General features: G+C 44.4%; 2 protein-coding genes across 3 annotated transcripts; one reads left to right on the top strand and one right to left on the bottom strand.

Moving 5' to 3' along the window:
• Positions 1-462: 462 nt before the first annotated feature.
• On the bottom strand, positions 463-2850 carry Trs20 (TRAPP subunit 20). The gene is made up of 4 exons (XM_065453028.2): positions 2545-2850; positions 2285-2429; positions 1461-1546; positions 463-723 (listed from the first exon to the last, which is right to left on the bottom strand). The coding sequence occupies exons 1-4, from the start codon at positions 2635-2637 to the stop codon at positions 625-627; spliced, it is 423 nt and encodes a 140-aa protein (XP_065309100.1). The 5' UTR covers positions 2638-2850; the 3' UTR covers positions 463-624.
• A 129-nt stretch (positions 2851-2979) lies between these two features.
• LOC135919286 (integral membrane protein GPR180-like) lies at positions 2980-21684 on the top strand. 2 transcript variants are annotated; one of them, XM_065453027.2, is made up of 7 exons: positions 2980-3709; positions 8852-9026; positions 10881-11114; positions 12602-12739; positions 14669-14924; positions 15317-15480; positions 20237-21684. In XM_065453027.2, the coding sequence occupies exons 1-7, from the start codon at positions 3216-3218 to the stop codon at positions 20270-20272; spliced, it is 1497 nt and encodes a 498-aa protein (XP_065309099.2). In that variant the 5' UTR covers positions 2980-3215; the 3' UTR covers positions 20273-21684. The 2 variants fall into 2 exon arrangements, 1 of the variants encoding a protein (XP_065309099.2); XR_010569931.2 differs by having other exon boundaries at positions 2981-3709; positions 15317-15663.
• The last annotated feature ends 214 nt before the right edge of the window (positions 21685-21898 follow it).

A 21898-nucleotide genomic window follows, 5' to 3' on the forward strand; every position in this document is an offset into this window, starting at 1 on the left:
TTGTAAAATATCAATAAACTTAGCCTTGCTTTGTAGCTTTGGCTGTCTACAAAAAACTACTATTCTACATAAAACTGTGCTTATTAATGTTTCTTGTGGCATTTCTTGATATTATGATTGGCAGATTTACTTGTGCTGTCTTCATTATGTTTAGTGTTAAGAATGTACATATAGTGGAAACTTTAGATATAATTGCTTTAAGAAAGTCGAGGCTCTAGACCATATTAACCTTGCACGTGCAAAGGGCATTATGAGCCTATTTTATAGTTATGCACCTCTACAATGTGGCACATAGTAGTTTTTATTTTTTTGTGTATGCATGTTTAGTGTTAGAAAAATTTCTCTGAGCAATAATAAGGTATTAAATAAGATACATTCGTACTCTAGGAAGAGAAGTATGACATACCAATACAAGTTTTTTACAGCAGCTTTTAACTGCCGTATACAGACAGGACACACGTGTCTCCACAGTGCCAGGTTTATTACTTCGTAAAAAAAAAAAGAAAACTTCGAACATGATTGCAACAGATATGATTTCAAAGCTGAGCTGATGCTTGCAGATGCGTGAAAACTAGTTGCATGCTCAATCATCTTTCCGCAGGACATGGGAGGATGTAAAACTGCTCAGCCTGTCAAGTACTTCCTGCCGTAGAACTTGGCCTTTTCATCAAAAGCCGCCGACTTGATCGGCGTGTTGTGCTCGTAGAAGGGGTTCAGGGCATACTGAAAAGTAAGAAAGAAAGCATTCAAACAACAGGCTGGCATCACTTATCCTTTCATGGCCAGAATATTTTCAATGCAGTGAAATTTTTAAATATGCATACACCTGAATGACAGAAGATGGGGGGAAAAAATAGGGACTGTAGGTTTTGGCAACGAACAAAAGCTTTTTCTCGTGAAGTGCCAACAACTTGAGGTGTTGTAAGCAGCATTTGGTTCTTCAGGCTTCTTCATCATTCGTGATCACAATGGTGTGAAATCTGACCACAAATTATTTGAAGACTATTTTTGTGCCACCCAAGGCAAGTGACATGCATTAGGCAGCAGGCTCTAAAAATAGAGTGCAGAGGCCTAACTTCGGCATTACACAATGCATGGACACGTGTGAGATATCACAGAGCCATAACTGCTTGCAGCACAATGTCAACAAATTATATAACTAGCGTTGCTCATGCATTTCCGAGGATAGCTGCACTTTTTTCTTGATGCTGGATATTTCCTGGAAAACAACAATTCCTAGAGAAATCATTCGACCAGAAAAGGTTAAAAATCTCGCTTAAGACAGAAGGAGATGGCAAGCTTGATTTAGAACAAAATTAGGATATCCGTCTAGCGAATACTGTGGCTGGGGAATGCTGCCATGGTACCCGCATGTAAGAAGGGACAGACTTTTCGTTTCGACAAAAACAAACAGTAACGGGTGAGTGAGCCAGCAAATGGGAACATTTCAACATTCGCACCTTCACGTAGAACTCGTACATCTCGGTACAAAAGTTCTTGATGCCGTCCTCATTCTTCACGTCGTGCAGGACGAGGAAACGCATGCCTTTAGTAACTTGTCAAGGCAGAATGACGTCACGCAAAGTGTAAACCCTCGAAGTGGAATCTGCAAACATGGCCTGGACTGTTCGGGCATTGTACTGTAAAGCAGGGAACAGTGACATATGGCAACAGTGCCCGTATCTGTGCAGTTAAGTTAGCATGTGTTCACAGGATTTCTGTCCTTCTGGCCCGGAAACTGGTCTGCACTATTGTTTCCTGCACTCAACAGCACAAAGCACAAGCGTTCCAGTCACGGTTAATGTACCCTGCAAGTATGCAGGTACTGGTACTGTACTAGGTATTTGCATAACAAGTGCAAGTTTGTAATAAATAATAATAATATTTGGGGTTTTACGTGCCAAAACCACGTTCTGATTATGAGGCACGCCGTAGTGGAGGACTCCGGAAATTTTGACCACCTGGGGTTCTTTAACGTGCACCTAAATCTAAGCACACGGGTGTTTTCGCATTTCGCCCCCAAGTGCAAGTTTGTACTTCCATGTTGCGATTACTTATGATGATTTATGAGCATCTGTTCTTTCTGCTTGCATGGGAATGTGCGTGCATTTACTGCACTCATTCTTGATCGTACGGTATTCAATATCTATTCAGTATTCAATATTCCACTCCTGCTTGGGGTCCCAGTATGGCTAGAAGTATAATGAGATTTTAGCTTTGTCAGAGCTTCAGATAATTCTCGTGTATTTGCGAGTGCAGCCTACGAGACAATTGCCAAGGATACGGTTCGCCGTGACGAAGGCGGACACGAACCACTCGTTGAACTTGTCGACCACTTTCAGGTACATGTTGTTTGTGGCCCACATGCACTCGTCCACAAGGTCAAGGGCGGCATGAGCGATGAACTGGCTGAGATAACGGTGGTCTTCCTGATCAACAGAGAGAGAGAGTAGAGAAACGTGAAGGAGAAAGCCCCGTTGGAGGCACAGTCTCCAAGACACCAGCGCATTTCTGTCGCAGCCGACAGACAACGTCTGTGCTTACCTTGTTTGCCTGCTTGTTGGCGGGGTGAAACTCCATCTCGTAGACGGGATTATCGAAATGCCCGACGATCACGAAGTAGTAAGACCCGGACATCGTCGAATATTGTGTCAAACCACTTCGCGACGCGCGCGAGCTGTTTACGAGAAAAGCTGCGTTTCGTCAAGAAATTTGAACGAGAAAACCTAGCGGCACGTTTTTCTTCTACCCATTTGCATGTTGGGCAGCTGATTTCGCGGCAATGTTAGAAATTACTGAGGACAACTGGCAACAGAAACTAGATAACGCAGTCGTACTGGAGCGTAGTCGTACTGAATCGGGTAGGCGGAGGAGACGAGCCGACTGGCGAGCCGCTCGTATCAAGTCGAAGCAAGGCTGAGTCAATCCAAAGACGATCCAAACCGTGCTGCCGTCTGGCGGCAGCTTTGCGCGAAGTCCTCAGACGACGGTCGTCTGGCAGGGGCCAGGCCCGCTACTGTCCGTCAGCCGGTGCGGGAGGGACTGTCGTCGTGTGTGTGTGTGATGCCTCCGACGTGAAGAACGACGCCAAGAGCGGTGCGACGCGATCATGTCCATGCCCCTGCATGCCAAGCTAGCGGCGCGAACCTGAAGAGGCGACCCGTCATCGTCGTTAGTCACCTTCCGATTCTCCCCCCCCCCGCCCACCCCACCGAATGCGTCTTCTCCGCGCCGTGTTCGTCCTGCTCGCCGCGACCGCATGGAGTGCGCAGTGCCTGCACCTGCGGGGGACGTTCCGCACGGGCCAGTTCTTCACGTTCCTCGCCAAGTTCGGCTTCAAGAAGACCGACCGGCATGACCACGAGAACACGCTCGGCTACATCTACGGCAACGTCACCGCGCCGGCGAACGCGGGCGTCACGCACCGCGGCACGCTCGTGGTCGCCGACAGAGACCACTTCCTCGCCTTCTACGGCAATCGGACGCAGAGCTATCCGGTCGGCGGCACCGCGGCGTCCGTCTGCGAGCTCATGTTCGCCGGCATCAACCAGGTCGCCTTCGACAGCAGCTGCAACCCGAACGGCACGCAGGACTTTCTCCGCAACATACCGTGCGCGGCGGGCAAGCTCTGCGAGGACGAGGACAAGCCGAGCCGCGTCGTCGCCGGCAATCAGTTCACCTACACCGTGCGAGATCTTCATCAAGCCCGGTAAGCCGGAGAGATCGGGGCCGTACCCTGCACGCGCCGCTTAATTATTTCGCCCGCGCGTAACTCGCTCCTCGAGGGCATCTCGCGTTGTCAGCCGTTCTTCGCCCTCTTGTCACCCGAGCTATGCTAATTAAGCACGCGCTCGCGCGCACCTGCGCGGTTCAAGTTTGCCCCCCGTGTGGCTTGTAAACAACCTGCTACACCCCCCCGCCCTCCTGCTAATGTACGCTTGGCATTTACGAAACAAGAGCTTCCGTGCATCGCTTGCCGTGCGTGAGAACGAGGTGTTGGGTGAGGGAGAAAACGACGTTGATCCCACGGTGCGCGCGATGTGAAAATGCGAGCCGTCTGTCCGGCGGACGGAAACGCGCAAGCTGCTGGCGCGCGGTGTTTTTTGATTCGCTCGGCATAATACGCGACGAGAGATCTGTGTCACACCGACGCGCGGAAAGCCCCCGTACCGAACGTAAAATCAAAAATATTTTATCGGCTGTCTCATGCCCGGGAGCGCCAGCCGCAGACGAAGCGTGTTTATGGCGTTCGTCTGGTACACGTCTAGACTTGTTTACCGCATAGCCTAGACGCGTGGTGAGCGGTAAAAAGTAAAAAAAAAAGGCGGCCGCCCAGGTAATACGCTCGGCGGCGCGCTTTCAATTTCAGCCCGGCAAACCAGGAAGCTTGGAAAACGAGCGCGCGGTTTGCAACAGGTAGTTCCAGTCTGGCGCGCGCCCAGTGCCTTCGCCGATTCTGGGTCAATCCGGCGAGGCGCGCGTTCATCTGGTCGGCGGGGCAGAGTGTGTTACAGCGGGACGGAAAAGGAAGTACTACATAGTACTACATCGCGGTGTACGGATCGAGGGGCCGCCGTCTGGGTTATGTATATTTAGACTCGCGCGTAATAAACGCCGCGACCGTTATACCCCTTCCCAAAAATCTCGAAATCTCACGTATATCGTCTGTGGGCCTTTTGCGAGTCGGTGTCACGTTGCGAGGACCTGTGTGTTTTGTTTATCTCTTTTTTTCCCCGTGCTGCACTGATAACCGTGACCCTCGCACTGTGCTTACGTGTGTGCCTATTGTATACAACCTGAGCGATAAGCAGGCGTAATTAGGTGTCATCGACGGGCCGCTCGCGTTGGTGCCCTCAGAACAGGAATTTCGACGTGGAAGCTTGTGTGTTTTGGGAGAGATGGGTAGAGTGGTTTTGAGCACATCTGTGGCCCACATCTGTTTCGAGTCGCACGGTCTGCAGAGGCTGTCGTCCCTTTCAGGAAGTTGCGTTCAGAGGTTCTGTATGGCCCACTACTAAAGAGGACACCTAGTTGGTACTCAAACCGATCTAGCACATCTTCATAACTCGTGCATTATGGGAATCTGTGTTAATGCAAAGTATATCCCACATGATGCATTCAATGAAGTGTCTTTGCATTCCAGTTTGTGTGTACTTGATTTGCACTGTTGAAACTTGATAAGGGCTGGCCATCACAAGCAGACTGGCGTATACCCTTCAAGCATCCGGTGTTATACAGCACGATTGTGACGGGAACGTTACCAACTCCATGTGTAGTAGAACACCTAACGCTGTCTTGAGTACAATGCACGACACATCAGGGCAATGAAAACGAGAAAACACACGCATATGGGTGCAGCGCTGAACTACACACATTATCTGCTGTGTGCTGGAGAGTGTGTGATACCACTCTCCAACACTGATCCACAACTGGTTTTGTGGGGGTCGCGATTTCGAGAATACCGAACGCCGACTGGAGTACAAGGCATAGTACTTCAGCATAGAAAATGAGGAAGCACTTGCACACAATGCACCACTGAAGCAGACGCAACCAACGCTTGCTGGGTTTTGTATCTGGGCCGATATTAAAAGGGGGCGCAGCGTCACAGCATCTCATAGCAGTAGCTGCCACTAGGGAAGGATGGGGAAAGCTGGTGCCCTCTCATGCTTAAAGTAAACAGTTGCTATGCGACGTATGCTCCGCAAGTCTTAAATGCCTTAGTTGGTACAAAAGTCGTTACTCGGTTGAGCAATGCATGGCATCTTTTGGCTAATGGTTAGAGCATTGGGCTGCTGTATTGCAGGTCCTGGGTTCAAAATCCACAATCAAACGTACAGGGAATCTTTTTTGGTAATTATCATTGTGCGTTGTGTTTGCCTGGCCTGGCTCTGGTTGAAAAAAACCCAGGAGTGGTCCTGATATTCGTGTTGAAAAGCGGTTCATGTGACTTATTAGGTCAACCTATATTGGTAAAATATTGTTGCCAAGACATTCTGCGTCAAAACAGAGTGGTGATCAGTCCCATACGCTCTTAGACAAAGGTACACCTTTTGGGGTGTATATCTGCCACACAACAATAATCATCATCTACCTTGCTTGCGTTTGCTTTCTTGAAAATGCCGTGCCCGCAACTTTCCTGTCAGGAATGCTATGTCATGCTGATAACGCACAGGCCGTTTGTTACTGGGAAGTACCGGGCTCACAGCGTTAAAGTAAACGCGGACAAGATGACGTTTATTGTTGTGTGGCAAGATACAGCCCAAAGGGTGTAATTTTGTTTTAAGAGTGTAGTGCTAATTTAGTGTTCCCTTTAGCCGTGGTCTCTACTGCGTGCCTGTCCAGAGCTCCTCCTGGGTCTCTCAGAAGGCCTTCAACACCTTTCTCTTCCAATTGTGCGGCACTTATTGTGTGCGCATTGTCCATAGGATCTGCACAAACTGACAAACCTGTCTCTCCAAATGTCACGGACAAAAGAATTGTAGGTCACCATGGTGCAGTGCACTGAAGTAGTCGAAAGCTGTTTCCGAGAGCACCTATGGCCTAGTGTTTTACGAAGATTTTTTTTTTAGACTATACTGAATTTTTTAAAATCGCCTGTGGCAGATAGCGTAACTCTGGAACTTGAGCTAGATTACAAGAACTGCCCGTTATTTGCATGATAAATATAAATGAATAGCTTACTAATTTGCAAAATCACATGAATTTAGTTTTCAGCTAATTACTTCATGGCACATATTGCAATTTGCAGCCGATTAATTAGCAATCCGTACCTACTTGGAACACACTCCCATGATGGCACCAGTTTCAGGATATTCATTCCTGAATTGGGCGACGACTAGGTATATTGGTATTAGCTATTTTTTCCTTCTAAAACGGTGTTCTGTTTAAAGAGCAACCATGCTCTTTAAACAACCATGCAGGGAACAACCATGCATTTTTACCGCAAGTTTGACAGTATATATCTTGAAAGCCATGCCATCCTCAGAATTCATTTCAAAGGATGGCACTATGGCAGATAGCTCAGTTTTGTGAAACTGGCGAACTATCTACCAGAGGCAGTTCCACTGCCACAGGTAGATTGCTTGAAGAGGTGCGCATAAAGTCAAACCATGGTATAATGAACATGGGTATAACAAAATATAGGATATGGTGAAATAAATAGAATTTTCTCACCAATATCAGCATGTAACAAATAGCTGTAGATAATGAATATTGTATGTAATGGGTGTATTTTCAGTGTCAAATGCAACTTTGTTATAGCAAGGTTCACCTTAAGTGCTTGAGACATAACCGTAAATGCCTAAATGAATGGTAAAGTTCCATTATATTATTATCTAATCAATCTAGGGCACATGTTGCAGTTATGAGGCCACACCAGTGAGTGCTTAAGACACATTCACTTGGAATGCAATTTAAACTTAGCTTTAGTTTCTAGATAAGTACTGTCGAACTTGTGCTAAAATGAACTGTTGTTCTACATACTTTTTTCTTGCAGGATGGCTTTTTATGCATTGCGGAACAAAAACAACCGTAGAAGCAATATCTTTCATTTTACATTTTGGAAACTTGTATATCGAAACTGGTATCCTCAGGATCCAGTTGAATATGCCTTTCGAACTCACTGGCTTCACTTCATAAATTGTAACATGTGCCTTAAAGTCATTAGATCGATGCACGATTGGTTAGATTTCAATTAGTTGATTATGCATTTTGATTTGTTATGTCTACCTCTTCAAATAATTCTGCTCAAGAATGAGCATTGGGCCATCTGCCACTGGCAGTTTTTAAAGATTCCGTATAACTTGTTTTGAAATGCACAGTGTGTTGTTGTTGTTTCATTGTGTCATGTTATTTCCTTGTGGCACAGGTCAAATAAGGGAAAATAAAACCTGTAGCAAGAACCATGCGAGGTGTCCAGCATTACTCTTCTCCATGTAAACAATAACACTACTGTTTGTTTGTTCACTTGCACGTAAGCACCTGTGTACTTAGATTTAGGTGCACATTTAGGTGCCCTGGTGGTCCAAATTATTCCGGAGTGCCCCACTACGGCGTGCCTCATGGCCGAATCATGGTTTTGGCACATAAAACCCCGTAATTTAATTTTATCCTTGTTCACTTGCACGTGCATGTGACAGCTGTTTTTGCTTGCACAGTGTATTGCTGCAACGCTACTCATCATAACAGCAACATAACATGTCAAAGTGAAAGTAATCCATCAAAAATGGCAATCGGCAGTGTGCAACCAGGACACAGTTTCAGTTCAGAATTTCTTAATTTTATGAAAAATGGGCTGTTTCTCGCTCCATATACGGTGTCAGAATAAGCTTTTAAAAAATGATTTGCCAACGGCGGTATGTGTCTAATGAATGCCTACATTTTCTTCTTTCTGCGTAAAATAGCGTAATGATTGTTCTTTTTTTTTTTCAAATATGTGGCTTCATAGTTTAGTGCATTTAAGACACTACCTGTAGTAATATTACCTGCAGTTGTCTATGCCGCGACTCCAGTTTTCATTGTTTCCTTTTATTCATGTAGATTTGCTGCAGTGGGTAATATTGCTATGAAGACAGTATATATCCATGCGTTACAGGAGGTGCTTGAAACTATTATACGCAACATATATCTTGTGTGCCTAGCGTTTCAGCAATGACTTCTTTCATAATTACAAATACGGGGATTCGAGACGTAACAATGATTTTTCCTCACCGATCTCCAGAGCAGTGCTAAACATCAGAATTTGTGTGCTAATTACTGCCACGATTATTAAATAATGCATTTTTACTCGTGAACTTTCAAAAAGTTACAACTTAGGGGCACGTTGTAATGTCCCTGTCTTCGCTGTGTTCAGGTTTTGGTACGTCAGCATTGTCTCGTGCTACCGGGTGGGCGAAGGCAAGAATTGCAAGTGGAAGGACTCGGTCGACGAGGACATTGAGATAGCGTACGACATCTGGCTTGTGAACGGCAACCCGGCGGCCCCCTCGCACAATGCCTTTGAATATCAGTTCTCCTTTGAGCAGCAGGTATGTTTCTTTTTACCATTGCCTCTTTCTGAATTTGTGTGCTTTGGCATTGGGCGTTGTCACAAAGCCCACCTCCACACTCCCAAAAGAAGCTCGCAAGCTTTTCGTACAATGTGAGTGAATTGAATAGCGTAAATTTGCTCCATTTACCTGTACAGCTGGCTGAGCGGGGCTGCTGTTCCAGATTCCTTCAAAATTTGCCGTCTTGTCTCTGATTTGCTCATAGGGTGGCTGAGACCTTTCTGATTGGCTCAAAGCACTGGGATGGGCAGAATACATCAACATAGTAGATTTTGACAGCGCATAGAATAATGAACAGTTATAATGGCATTCTGCTGCTGAACACAAGGTTTCACTCAAATTTCCGCTGAGTCATCTGCATTCTCACAGTGGTTGTGTACAAAAAATGCTCGTGTTCTGAAATTATGGTGCACTTAAATATATCAAATTGGAGGGGAGAAGTAGACTGTTAGGTTACTCTTGTGGAAACCTTTGCCATTTCAATTCCTGCCAAGAAATTCTGGAAGAAATTGAAACTAAAGGGGTTCACTAATTGACGGTCACCGATGGGGTCTTATGTAACTAGCACTGGTGGGGTCAGAGCTCATGCTGTGACAGATGACTGTTCACAGCCTCCAAGATTTGAGCATGCTGATCACCGCACCACCTGATCTTGGAGGCCATGGATGTCTGCTTTAGGTTAAAATGAAGGCCGACCAATAGGGTTGCCACACTCTTAGAAAATGTGAGCAGTGTGAAGATATAGCATCTATGAGTTTCTCCATTGTGCAATCGATTAAAATAGGCAGTACGCATTTTCTTTTTGAAATGCAGTAAACTAATCTTTTTCATTGATGATTGATTACAATTTTCAGGCTATAGATAGGGCATATTGGGAAGAGCAAGGTGGCTGTGTATTTTTACAGTAACAGTACCAATCCTCTACCATCATTCACACCATTTTCTGACTTTCTCAGTTCTGTGTAAAATTGTTGTTGCTTTTTTTTGATGTCCTAGCACTTTAACCTATCATTCTATTTATATTACTTTTATTCATGTTACCCCTAAAGGCTCTCACGGGGAGGGTAATACATATACCATTTGTTTTAAAGTCCTTAAAAGAAAACTTGAGTTTTCAAGATTACCTTGTGGTTTACGGTGGCTTCCAGTGGCATGCAGCAGAGGTAATTTCAGAGCTTTTGGAAGAGACTTTTGCCTCACTGTGAAATCCATTTAGCTGAAGACTATCCATGAAGCTTCTTGAGAAAACCAACTCATAATTCATGTTACACACACCACTTTTTATCTACAAATGTTATCATTTCAACATTATCAACACGTTATCATTTGTTAAATGTGCTGTTCTAATAACCTAGAAGCAGACATAAGTAGCTGTGTGCAGCCAAGGAGTAGCATCAGCAAGCAACGCCTGGTTTTCATTTTTTCATATGCAGGATTGATACTCTGTTACAGCTTTCAGTTTACCACTGTCTGGCTTTTCTTTCAAACTTTCTAATGACTCCTTATGAAACTACCTAATGTTGACTTTCCTTCGAGAGCTCCCTAACATTGCCATTCCCTCTAAGACTTTCTGATATTGTTGTTCCCTCTAAAATTCCACAATGTCACCATTCCTCTAAATCTTTCTAATGTCCCAAAACTGTCATTATCTCTAAAACTTCCCTCTATCTTCATCCCTCCAATTCAGCCTAATGTCAGGAGACCTCCGTTTTTCCTAAAACTCTAATATCATCCCTCTTAATCTCCTTAATGTCATCCTGCCATCCAAAACTCCCCAATGTCACCATGTTATCTAAAACTCCATAACGTTTTCTTTCCCACTTTTGTCAACAGGGCAGCCTGGAGAGGGTTCTCCTCTTCTTCCTTCTCTACTTGGTCCTGACTGGGCTACAGGTGTACGCCGTCATGCGACAGAAGCACCTGGTCACACGGCTCTTCACAGCTGCCCTCACCCTGCAACTGCTCTCATTTCTGTGGACAATCACGCACCTGGCATTCTTTACTTGGGATGGCGACGGGGTCCCGTCGCTCGGGATTGTTGGTGATGTCAGCTACATGCTTTCACAGGTTCGACACACGTTGTTAATTCATGAAGTGTTCATCAATAATTGCAAGTGTTTGCAGAAGGCAGAAAGTGAGAAAAAGAAAGCAACCAAATTTCATTGCGGGTAGAACGTAATTTCTGCACTTGCTGCACTAATCAGCCCAAAACTGAGAAGTGTCCAGTGACCAAAATGGCATTGAGGAATGTCCTTTGGGCATTTACTGCAAGGATATGGATATCCCGGGCATGTGCTGAATAAGTCCAGTATGCATGCCTGGCATGATAGTTTGGCTACACTTTCCATGTCCTTCACACTTCCCTCACATGTATGTGGGGGGCATCATGGGGACGTAGTCAGTACATTGGACGAACTTGTCCGGGCGTTTTTCGGTGTTTGCTATAATAAATACGCTCACAGTAGATGCTGTGCAACATACGCAGTGTCTTACATTAATTGACTGTCACAAGCAGAATGCCCATGCAAAAAAAAATACTTAGGTGCACTGTGTGCACACATATGCGCACATGCGTAGAATGTGCAGTGAGCTTCTTCTTCAAGGCTCTCTGCCAGGCAAAACAAGCATGTTTTTCATGTAGCATTTGTCATAAAATATGCGAAGTACACATAAGCTGGAGACATGATAGCTTAGGATGATAATTCAGACATGTCAGAAAACAGTTATTTCACGAGAAAATTGAAAGACCAAGCCTCTGAGAGGACACGCAACTATTCACATGTGGGGCTAAAAAGTCCAGATGCAATATCCTTGGGATACTTGCAGTAGGATATTCCAAATTTGGGTGTTTGTTCAATGGATGTCCTGTTCGTCTCCAAAGTAGTGCATAGATATTGAGACTCGATTTGTATGACCCAGAGACGAAGTATGTTCACTGGGTATTTACTGGAACACATTAACTGTAGGAAATGGAGTGCTGATTAGTGTTGACTGTAATACGTCAGTGCTTTTCACTGTACATTAGGAAGACAGTTCTGGAAAATGGGGCTAAGCATGCTATTTGTGAAATTACTTCATTACTGCTCGGCTTCAGTTCCACAATTTAGGGACATGTGCTATAGTGTGACTAAATGTTAATTGCAATGTCAGTTAGAGAAGCATTGTTAATTAGCTAACATCACTCTGCGAGTCTTGCAAATAGTGTTTGCCTCCAAGTAAACCAGCTCATGTGACAGGATTGCGATATCTACCACAGAATATATTCAGTAAGTCTGTTTTCATCAGTACAGATAATCCGGTATATAACACGGCATCAGCCCTGGTTACAAGGTGAAAATTCTAAGTTTGTGGACAGCTGGTTTGGCAGTGAACAAGAAGGATGGGGGAAGCAAGGGGTTCATTTTTTCGTAGGTAACAACAGTGTCAAGCCGACAGACTTGGCCTGGCAAGCCTTGTTAGAGTCGTTTTAGCTTTGCAGACTGCCTTGTGCTGAGCACTGCTGCTCAAAAACTCTCATTGCCTTTTCTATTTTTCTTTTTCATACTTTCACGTAGTCCCTGTTCATGCTGCTGCTGCTGCTGCTTGCCAAAGGTTGGGCCATCACACGCACAGAGTTGACGTGGAAGCCAGTATTGTTCTGCATTTGGCTGGTCTATAGCTGCATACAGATCCTCCTCTACGTCTGGAACATGGTGAGCCTCCGTCGTTAGACGTTTCGCTCTGTACTCTGTTTCGTACATAGCAGGCTGCATTATAAAGAATCTTCAACGAGACTAACTACCCTTACTGCTCGCATTCGTGACCAAACAACTGTGCGAACAACTGTGCGTCGTACACGAGAGAAATATATAGGTAGACAACATGTAATTTGCTGTAAAACTAATTCTCGTGCTTTTATGTCGCCAACAAATTCCGACAGAACCGTTCTCGTGATTGATGTCGACGTTAATGTAATTAGCATTGAAGCAATGCAGTGACGCACACTGTATTGCTAGCGCCAAAAAAAACAGTGCCACGCATTAGATGTGTGTGCAGTCGAGCTTCTGTCATGCTTCTCACTGGGCAGGCTGTGCCATGTGGAGGTGCCCCTGTATCCTGACTGAGCGCAATTTCAATAGAGGCTTGCTCCATCAGCGCTGGTAGAAATGGTGCCGTACCGTGTTTGAAAGTGTTGAATTCAGTCCGTTTATCTAAATAACACAGTTACTTCGAGCATCATGATGCTCATCAGTACAGGAGGGCACATAGAAGGTTAACGAAATCATCTACTTTGACACTGCAGCCATGAAATTGTGTCGTAAGATTCCTGTGCGGATCACCTCGGCCATTCAATGGCTGTGCCATTCAGCTGTTGAACTTGAGGTCCACAGGTTCAATTTCTGGCCGCTGCAGCCACGCTTTCATGGGGGCGGAATGCAAAAGAGCTTCGTGGGTTAGCATTAGGTGCATGTTGAAAAATCCCAGGTGTCGTCAAATTTTAGAGTTCCACACCATGGTGTCCCTCATGACCCACTGTAAAGTTACGGTACAATACAACCTACAATTTAATTTTATGTCAATTTATGTGACTCAAGTAAATAAAAATTTTAAATATAGATGCATACCTTTAAGCTGGTACATGCTGCATCCAGTAAAAATTGAGTCAGTTCCTGGAGGTAGGGAATACACTGTGTTGTCACCATCCCATGTGCTTGGCTCATGAAGGCACGTGTGTAAACCTTAGCGCCACGTCGTTAAAGCTCGACTATAACATTGTGCTCGCTCACCCTTGAGAGGTCTAATACCCGTGCCGCATGGGCACAAAAAGTGACAGTCATTTATTACTGCCTTAAGCTCCCTAATGAACGCCTTCATGAACAGTGAATCATAAAAGGAAGCCTGTTATGGTTCTGTGAGCTTGTTTCTTTTGCAACGCTGCAACTGACCATAGCAACTTCGGCCATTCCAAGTCAAATCAGAAGCCCAAAATCAAAATGGCACTTGGTTTGTTGAAGCGGTTCCATTGCTGACCTGAAGAAGTTCACCAATTACAACTCCTTGCAGGATCATTGTAGTTTAAAGTTATGTATAAATTATTTTCTACGTGGTAAAGACTGTTTCAAGTACTTCAATTATACTGCAATGTGCAAGCTATGAAGTCGAGGGTACGCATTTCTTAGTCAAATGAGTTCTGGTGAACGCATTAAATAACAAATGACATTAATGCAAATGGCATTAGGTTTGTCCGTGTGGCATCACGCAAGTGGCATTAAAATTTAAGGCATTAGCAAGTTAATGTCATTTTCTGTGGCCTTGTGGCATGGGTATAAGATGTCATAGTCTAGCATTTCCCTCTCTTCCTTTTCTGGCGTCCCTGATATGCGCAGTGAAGTTTTTTTTCGCTGCCTGCTGTTTACGGCAACATATTTCGGGGCATATGGGCTGGTTAGCCTAAAAGCGATGCTCTCCTATCATCTTTCCTTGGCTCACAAAGGCTATTACAAGCCCTTTCCATTCTGTTCAAACCACCATCATGGTGGGATCAGACCACATTTGGAAATATGGTGGTTGCTGGACCTTGACTGACCTCCCACTTGATACTGCCCGCTCCCATAGCTTTTCTTCCCGTCACTTCTTCGCAGACGGAGGTGGACGTAATTGAGGAGATTGACGAGTACCAGACCTATCCAGGCTGGATCTCCCTCTGCTTTAGGCTTGTGGTGACCGCCTGGTTCCTCACAGAACTGCGGTCAACCATGATGGATGAGAATGACCACAGAAAGCTGCGCTTCTACCTGCATTTCGGAGCGGGGCTCCTGTGCTGGTTCGTCTATCTGCCCGTGGTGGCACTCATCGCCCTCCAGGTGTCGGCCCTGTGGAGGCAGAAGTTCATACTCGGTGAGTGGGAGGCAACAACTTGGTAACATCTTAGTTCAACTATCTGGTAACAACTTGGTTCTTGGTTTCGTAACAACTTGGCGTTCTTAGTTTTGTACCAAAACGGCAGTTTGTGACCCTCGTAGTTTCATTAGATACTTTCAATGTGTGGTTGTCTAAACGGGTCCTGAACCACCCCTCGGGCTTGTTGAAAAAAACATAGTCTGCGGATAGCATACGCTGCTGTGAATGTCTCGGCTAAGCTTTGCCAAGTTGGGCCTTTGCCACAGAACAGTAAGGTGGCGTCGCAGATTGCTACAGGGAATAAATCAAAGAGCACCTGCTTGCCAAACATGATGTAAAACATGAGCAGCATTTTCCCCCTCATCAACTCATCTGTACCGCCCATGCAGGCATCAGTTCCTGTGCTGACTTCCTGGCATATGCCATCATCACACATCTGCTCTGGCCGACACGGAGTCAGCAGTACTTCCAACTTCAGTCCGAACTGGACCCCGGCGATGAGCTCGAAGAGCTCAACGAGGCACCGCACAATGTCCAGGCCAACTGCCGAAAGGTCTGAGATCTTGTCCTTGTGTCTCTTGGCCTCCCCCCTCGCCTCTCTTCAAGAGTGTCCGAAGAGCACATCAACCATGCACTTTGCATGGCAGCACCCGTTCCCGCCACCCTGCCTGCCCTCTGCCTGCCCGTTGGGTTGTACCGCATGTTCACGTGCCGTACAGAAGTGATCTGTTCATCGGTATGCTGCTCAAACGTCGTAGCTGCTTTTGTGTGCTTTGTGTTTTGGATGTCTCGTCTACTGCAGCAGTTGCATGCAGTCTGCTTCGATTATCCGAGCCATAACTTTGGCATAGGCGTTAACTTTGTCTAGTGTACAGAGTGATTCAAAGGTAACAAAAAGAAAGTAAAAAATTTAATATTTCGGACAGGTATGTACTGCATCAAGATATGTGATATTCACAGAAATGTGCAGAAAAGCATGGAATTTCTTTTTTTGATAATAACATGATATAGTCAGAGTAGTTATATTTGTCCCAAAAAGGTGGTACTGTTGTGACTCCACTACGAAGTATGATGATGCGGATTTACATTGGCAACCCTTTCAAAACAGAGTGGCAAAAAATATTCACCTAGCCTGCTTAAGCTAATGAAGTTTTACTACATCTGTTGCAGTCCAGCATTTTCTCCATACTTGCTTTATGTTTTCTTTCTTCATTAGAACCTCTGTCCGTATATTGCACAGTTACCTGTACCTGTAATGACCTCAGCTCCATCTCTCCCCTGCCTTTCCTTCACCTATACCCTAAACATCTCTTGTTTTTGTCGACTGCTGACCAGCTAACACATCCCGTCAGCTTTGAATTCCAGTGCTTCTGGAAGGCGGACATTATCTACGCTTCTTGCTAGATAAATATCTTGGCATTCCATTACAATGTGCCAAGTCATCTCCATGAGTCGCTGCAGTGGAAGTATGCTGATGATGATGTTTATTGGCATCTCCTTTGAAACAGGGCAACAACAAACAGTCACCTACCCTGCTTCAGTTAATTGAGTTTCACTACATCTGTTACAGTGTAGCATTATTCCTATCTCTTCTTGATTTTTTCTTTCCTCATTATAACCTCTGTCTCGACATTACATGGTTGCCTATTCTTGTCATGCATAGGTAACCGATGAACTGATGCAAATGAAGTGCCACCTGTTAGTGACAAATGTAACTACTCTGGCTACAAGATTTTATGTTACTAAAAAGATCTCATATTTTTATTTTGCATTTGTGTGGAAACTGCATGTCCCTAGTTCTCTACTTTTCATATGATTTTTTTTTTACTTTATCTGGTTAGACACCTTGGCAGACTTCACTTCATATTGAACTATTGATAGCGCCTCTAAGAGTGCAACTTGGATGTGGCTACTATCCGTTGGTCTAGCTGGTGCAGGACAAAGCTGGTCCGCACCACGTAGCACGACCAGACTAGACCATATCAGCACGAGTGCACACTCAAGCCCTGTCATGCACAAAGCAAGCGCTGCACTTGCACATTACAGTTGCATGTAGCTGCGATCTGCTACGCAGTGTATTGATACCGCAACCGCTGTGGGGTGCCACGACGAGACCGCTGGCTGGACGCCATGCAGAGCGCACTAGGACTCGCTGAGGTCAACCGCTTTTGGCTACATTTGGCACTTCGTAGGTGCCAAAATCTGGAGTAGGGGCGTCAACATGAGCATACAAAATTGAATTTGAATTGCACGCTGCTGCGGTGTTAGCGGGCAGAGCATTGCACGCATGTTCCACTCCACTGTAGCCTTCGCAGTGGAAGGCACTGAAGAAGGAATGGGAGCGCAACGAATAGGGGCATATGCAACCTTTGATTGCCCGTAACTCCACTTCTTCTAAGTCCTTTTTGCGGCAAGATATTTTTGAAATGGTCTACTCTAACTTGAAATGCATTTCTCAGCTTTGTTAAGAAGTGGTCCAGTGCCCCTTTAAAGGAAGATTAAAGGGAAATGTGAAATCTTGTTAGGTTTGTTGATTAGGTTTCTGGTAATAGCCCCAGTATAACTGTTAGTGAAAGAACAGTTTGGTGGAAAGTAATCAAGCAGGAGAGAGGCATCGCACTTCTGGTATCCTTCAAAGTTTCCGTACCTGCTCCTTGTCAGAGTCCTCCCAGCCGTATTAGCTCCATAACATTGTTTAGAACTGCAGGCACGTTTGGGCACCTTTCTACTTGAGGTTAACCGACCGATACGGCACCACTCAGGAACAATATGAGACTCATCATCACCCGTTACCTGCCAAAAAGTGGCACTCTATGGTTGATTTTGTCGTTCATAGGAAACGCTACAGTCGACAGACCGTTCCCTTGCTGTTTGCCACTCGCTGTGTCGAGACTTTGCAATATGGGGCTCGTGGAGGCTTTTGCAACTTGTGTGACGGAAAAGCTCTGGCTCCTTGTAGCATCGCATATTGTGGTAGCACGTGGCCAAGGCTGGTGAACCGTTTATTGTTACTAAAAAGTAATGGCGGAGCAACAGAAAGGAAATGTGGCTTGGTGCAACTTTGGGCCAGCATTTTCTTGCTTGAAAAGAATGCTAATGCACTGTGGGACCTGTGTTGTCACTACGGTACCACTGATACCACAGTAGGAAGTTCAGGAAATAAAAGTTTAGCCTCCATATTCTTTGCTAGTGGCAGACGCCTTTCAGCCTAGAAAATGTGGTGGTTGCCCTAAGAGTACCAGCCTAGATACCAATGTATATTCCTTAGACTTCTCGTCTTCCTCTAACGTCCCTTTATATTTCATTGATATATCATATAGCTGTTATTATCTATCCAGAGCCGTGCTGCATTGATTGCATTGCAGACGTTTCTCTCTGTAATCGTGATACTGTGTGTTTGTTGCACAGTGCATGTACACTGTTGCTACTTGCAGACATTCTTGCACCATTTTTCCACTCACTGTTTGTATTGCACCGTGCATTATTCTCATTTAGAAAACTGCTCCTAATTTCCTGTCATAGTGCTCGGTGTTTGTTGCACCAATCTTTTTTCATACGCCACTGCTTCACCAGTTTTCTCGTGGTCTTCTCGTATACGAGGTTTTAGTGCCGCAGCCCTTGTACAGTTGGCAACAAACGAAACTTGTAAGCACTATTTTAAGCACGGACTGGCTCAAAACACTAAACTTTCACTGACAGAAAAATTGAATAGCACTCTTGCTGTTAGCTTAACATTGCTGGTGAACTTAACACAATAGCTTAACAGTGCTAGTGACTAATGCTCGCTGGACTAGAAGCTTCTGATTTTCCTACTTTTAATTTTGATGTTTCTGCTTGGTTTCTTACTTTTTGCTAACCGTAGAGTCTGCGCCTTGCATATTGCCAATTTTTTGTGCGCCTTGTGCTTTCATTTGCATTTTTTAACGTTCAGGGTTGTAACGCCATGCTGTATCATTTCTACAGCCTCTTCTTGTATATTAGAATTTTTTTAAAAGTTGCCATATGCTTTCTTTTTTACTTTAAGGGTTGTAATGCCATAACTTGTGTGCTATCTACCCTGCCATATCATCCTTGTTATGGAGCCCTGTGAATTTTGTTCTTTCTTACATTTCAGGCATGGATGCTAGAACTGTTATTGTTTTGTTTTTTTGTTTTGTTTAATATAAATAATGATGTACTTATACATACATGGTGTTTTATGCTTTGCCTGTTGGATGGCCAGCACCTATATGTCTTTGTGTTGCTTACATGTTTATGTTTTTGTATGTGTTCTGTGTGTTTTTCAGGAATTAGAATGTAAGTAGCCCCAACCACAAGCATGTTGACAGACTTCATCTTTTTTCTTCTTTTTTGGGGTACTTTTATTGCCTGCCTTCCAAACCTTTTCAACTGCACATAATGTACATAGCAAGGCATCTCGCACCTATATAAAAACTAAAGTCAAAAACTCGGATCCCAGCTTTGGTGCCGCCTTTGAACTTCTGCAAATGAATGGCACGAATGTTTCAAGAAATCATGCTTTCCTAAATTCCTCTGACAGCCTTCAGGATAGTTTGTTGAAAGAGGAAGAAAAGACAGCTTCAGTCTATCTAATCCTTTTGTCTTTTGGACTTAGTGAAACTGCCAGCTGACGCTTGAAGTGTTTTTACATAATGGTGCATGTGGATATCGCCATGAATATTGATATATAAACCCGGCTGATAAGCTTTTTAGGGATAATAGGTATCTATTAATAAAACATGCTGATAAGGTTTTACTGTGCATGCTCACAACTGTCCCATGAACACCTAGACTAGCAATTGAATGCGTGACTTATTTCTTGATTGGATTTACCATAGAATCCCAGCACGTGGTAGACACCCGAATATGATACGAGAGGCAACTCTGGGGCAAAGAAAAGAAAAGCCTCTACCATCAAACAAAAATTATTTACGTGAAAGTTGTAGAAAAAGTACATTGATGTGTTCAAATCGAGAACAAAAGTTGGTGTCACGTGCGGCATGTTACGGTGCTCAAAAGTCTGTTTTGATATCTGCATGCCTGAACTCTGTACACAGGCTCGGTTTGCGCAGTTTTCTGGATTATATATATTTTTTTCTCCTTTGCTTTTCTATTCTTAAAGATCTTAATCATGGGGTTTTCCAGACATTTCCGTATCTGCCCCACTAAAATGTCAGCTGGCGCATGAATGCATGCCCGATTTCACAAATTGGATTTATTCAAAAAGTCATTTTCAATGTCTGCATGCCTGGCACTCAAGACCACGTCTGCTTCATTCTCTCTCTTAATTTTTCCTTCTTCCTTTCCAGCAAACTAAGAGGAGTCATGCAAGCATCTTCTGTTAGGAGTGAAACGTCGCCGCAGTTGGTAATGACTTTGGGGGAGAACTCTAAGCGCTTCCTGCTTGTTTGCCGCTACAAAGCCTCTGACATGTTTGATGCTTCTGCTCCATATTGTTTACTATACGTAGCACCCGCACTTGTTGCATCGAGTACTTATATATATATATATAATAGGATTGTTTTTAAGTCCATAAAATATCTGTTTTCGATTGTGGCGCAGTTGTTTTAAGCAGTCGCCACGGTGCTAGGGTTCCCGGTACCCACATTTCCATTTGTGTTGCGCGTAGATTAGATACAACCCACCGTTCGCAGTGGCGAACAACAGAGATCTGACGTTTACGGTCCTGTATGTTAACCGTTAGCGCTGTCGTATCCTACCAGACAACTCAGCCTAGATAGGGCTAGGTCAGATGAGCCAGTCTTGTAGTATATTAGATGTAGAGACAAACGCCATTATCGCACACCCGTGCGCTACCTTCCAGTGCCATCTGAAAAGAGAAGACTTGCCGGCTAAGCATCCACAACACTCAAGAGCATCGCTGATAAGACAGGCATGACAGTGGCGTTTCTGTCTACTCCACTTGATGTCTATGTAGCAGAACGGAACTGGTTTACCAAAGCCAAGTGTACAGTCACAAATCACAGTGTGCCTATCTCGTTAAAATTAGTTCAGAAGTCCTCGTACTATTGCTTTGTGCACGAAACTCCTCTCTCTACGGACTTCCGCATCTGCTAACTTCGAAGCTGACGAAGCGAAAAACGATTGAGCTGGCGATTTCAGTTTGCCGGGATGTCTTGTCATTTAATCTTGCACAGCGCAACTAACCCGTGCGTGCTTTTATTTTCGCAGTGGATGATTGTTTTTAGCGTATTTCCAGCATTGTGTTTTCGAAGGTGTTGGTTGTTTCCGGTGGTGTGTCTACCACTCCACAGTATTTTGCGCGACTAGTCAGCAACTTGTATCAAGGATGACTACTAGTTGCTTCCCTGAGAAGCTGTGATGTTCCGTTGCTTTTCAGTTTTTTTATTTCATTCTGTTGTGTTAGAATGGATTGAGGAGCGACGAAGCTATATATACACTTGTCAATGGCGCTCTTTTCAAGTGGTATGGGCTCTGCCCCATGGAGGGGCTTTTTTTGGAAGTTCCGGAACCTAACTGTATTGCCATGCCTCATTCACTGACTAGCTTTGTTAGGGGCATCTCCTTTTGGTTTTCTCTATGTGTATTTCATGTGGCACCTTCAACTTTGTCTTCCTGTGCTGTGTATTATTTTCCTGAAGTTACTGTTTTTATCCCAATGTTCTGACTGAATATAATCCGCCACAGCATTTGTTACTTGTTTCTCAATGATTTCATGTCTTGTAATGATCTGTTGTTGGTTTAAAGAGAAAAAAATAAACTGATGCAAGAATGACCTCCTTCGGTGTCTTAGAGTCCTCCTAGGCAATGGAACCAAAACTGGTTCATGAAAGAGGTGTAATAGTAAATTACTTAGGACACATGAGGCTTGCCAGTATATTTTTCTGTGGTTTCTCGGACCTTTATATAAACCCCAAAAAATGAAAATGTAATGGGTAATGTTAGTACTGCTTCTATAACAGATTTTAACCATATTTTGGCCAGTATGT

Source organism: Dermacentor albipictus, chromosome 7, assembly GCF_038994185.2.
Source record: "Dermacentor albipictus isolate Rhodes 1998 colony chromosome 7, USDA_Dalb.pri_finalv2, whole genome shotgun sequence".
In the NCBI taxonomy this organism is placed as follows: Eukaryota; Metazoa; Arthropoda; class Arachnida; order Ixodida; family Ixodidae; genus Dermacentor; species Dermacentor albipictus.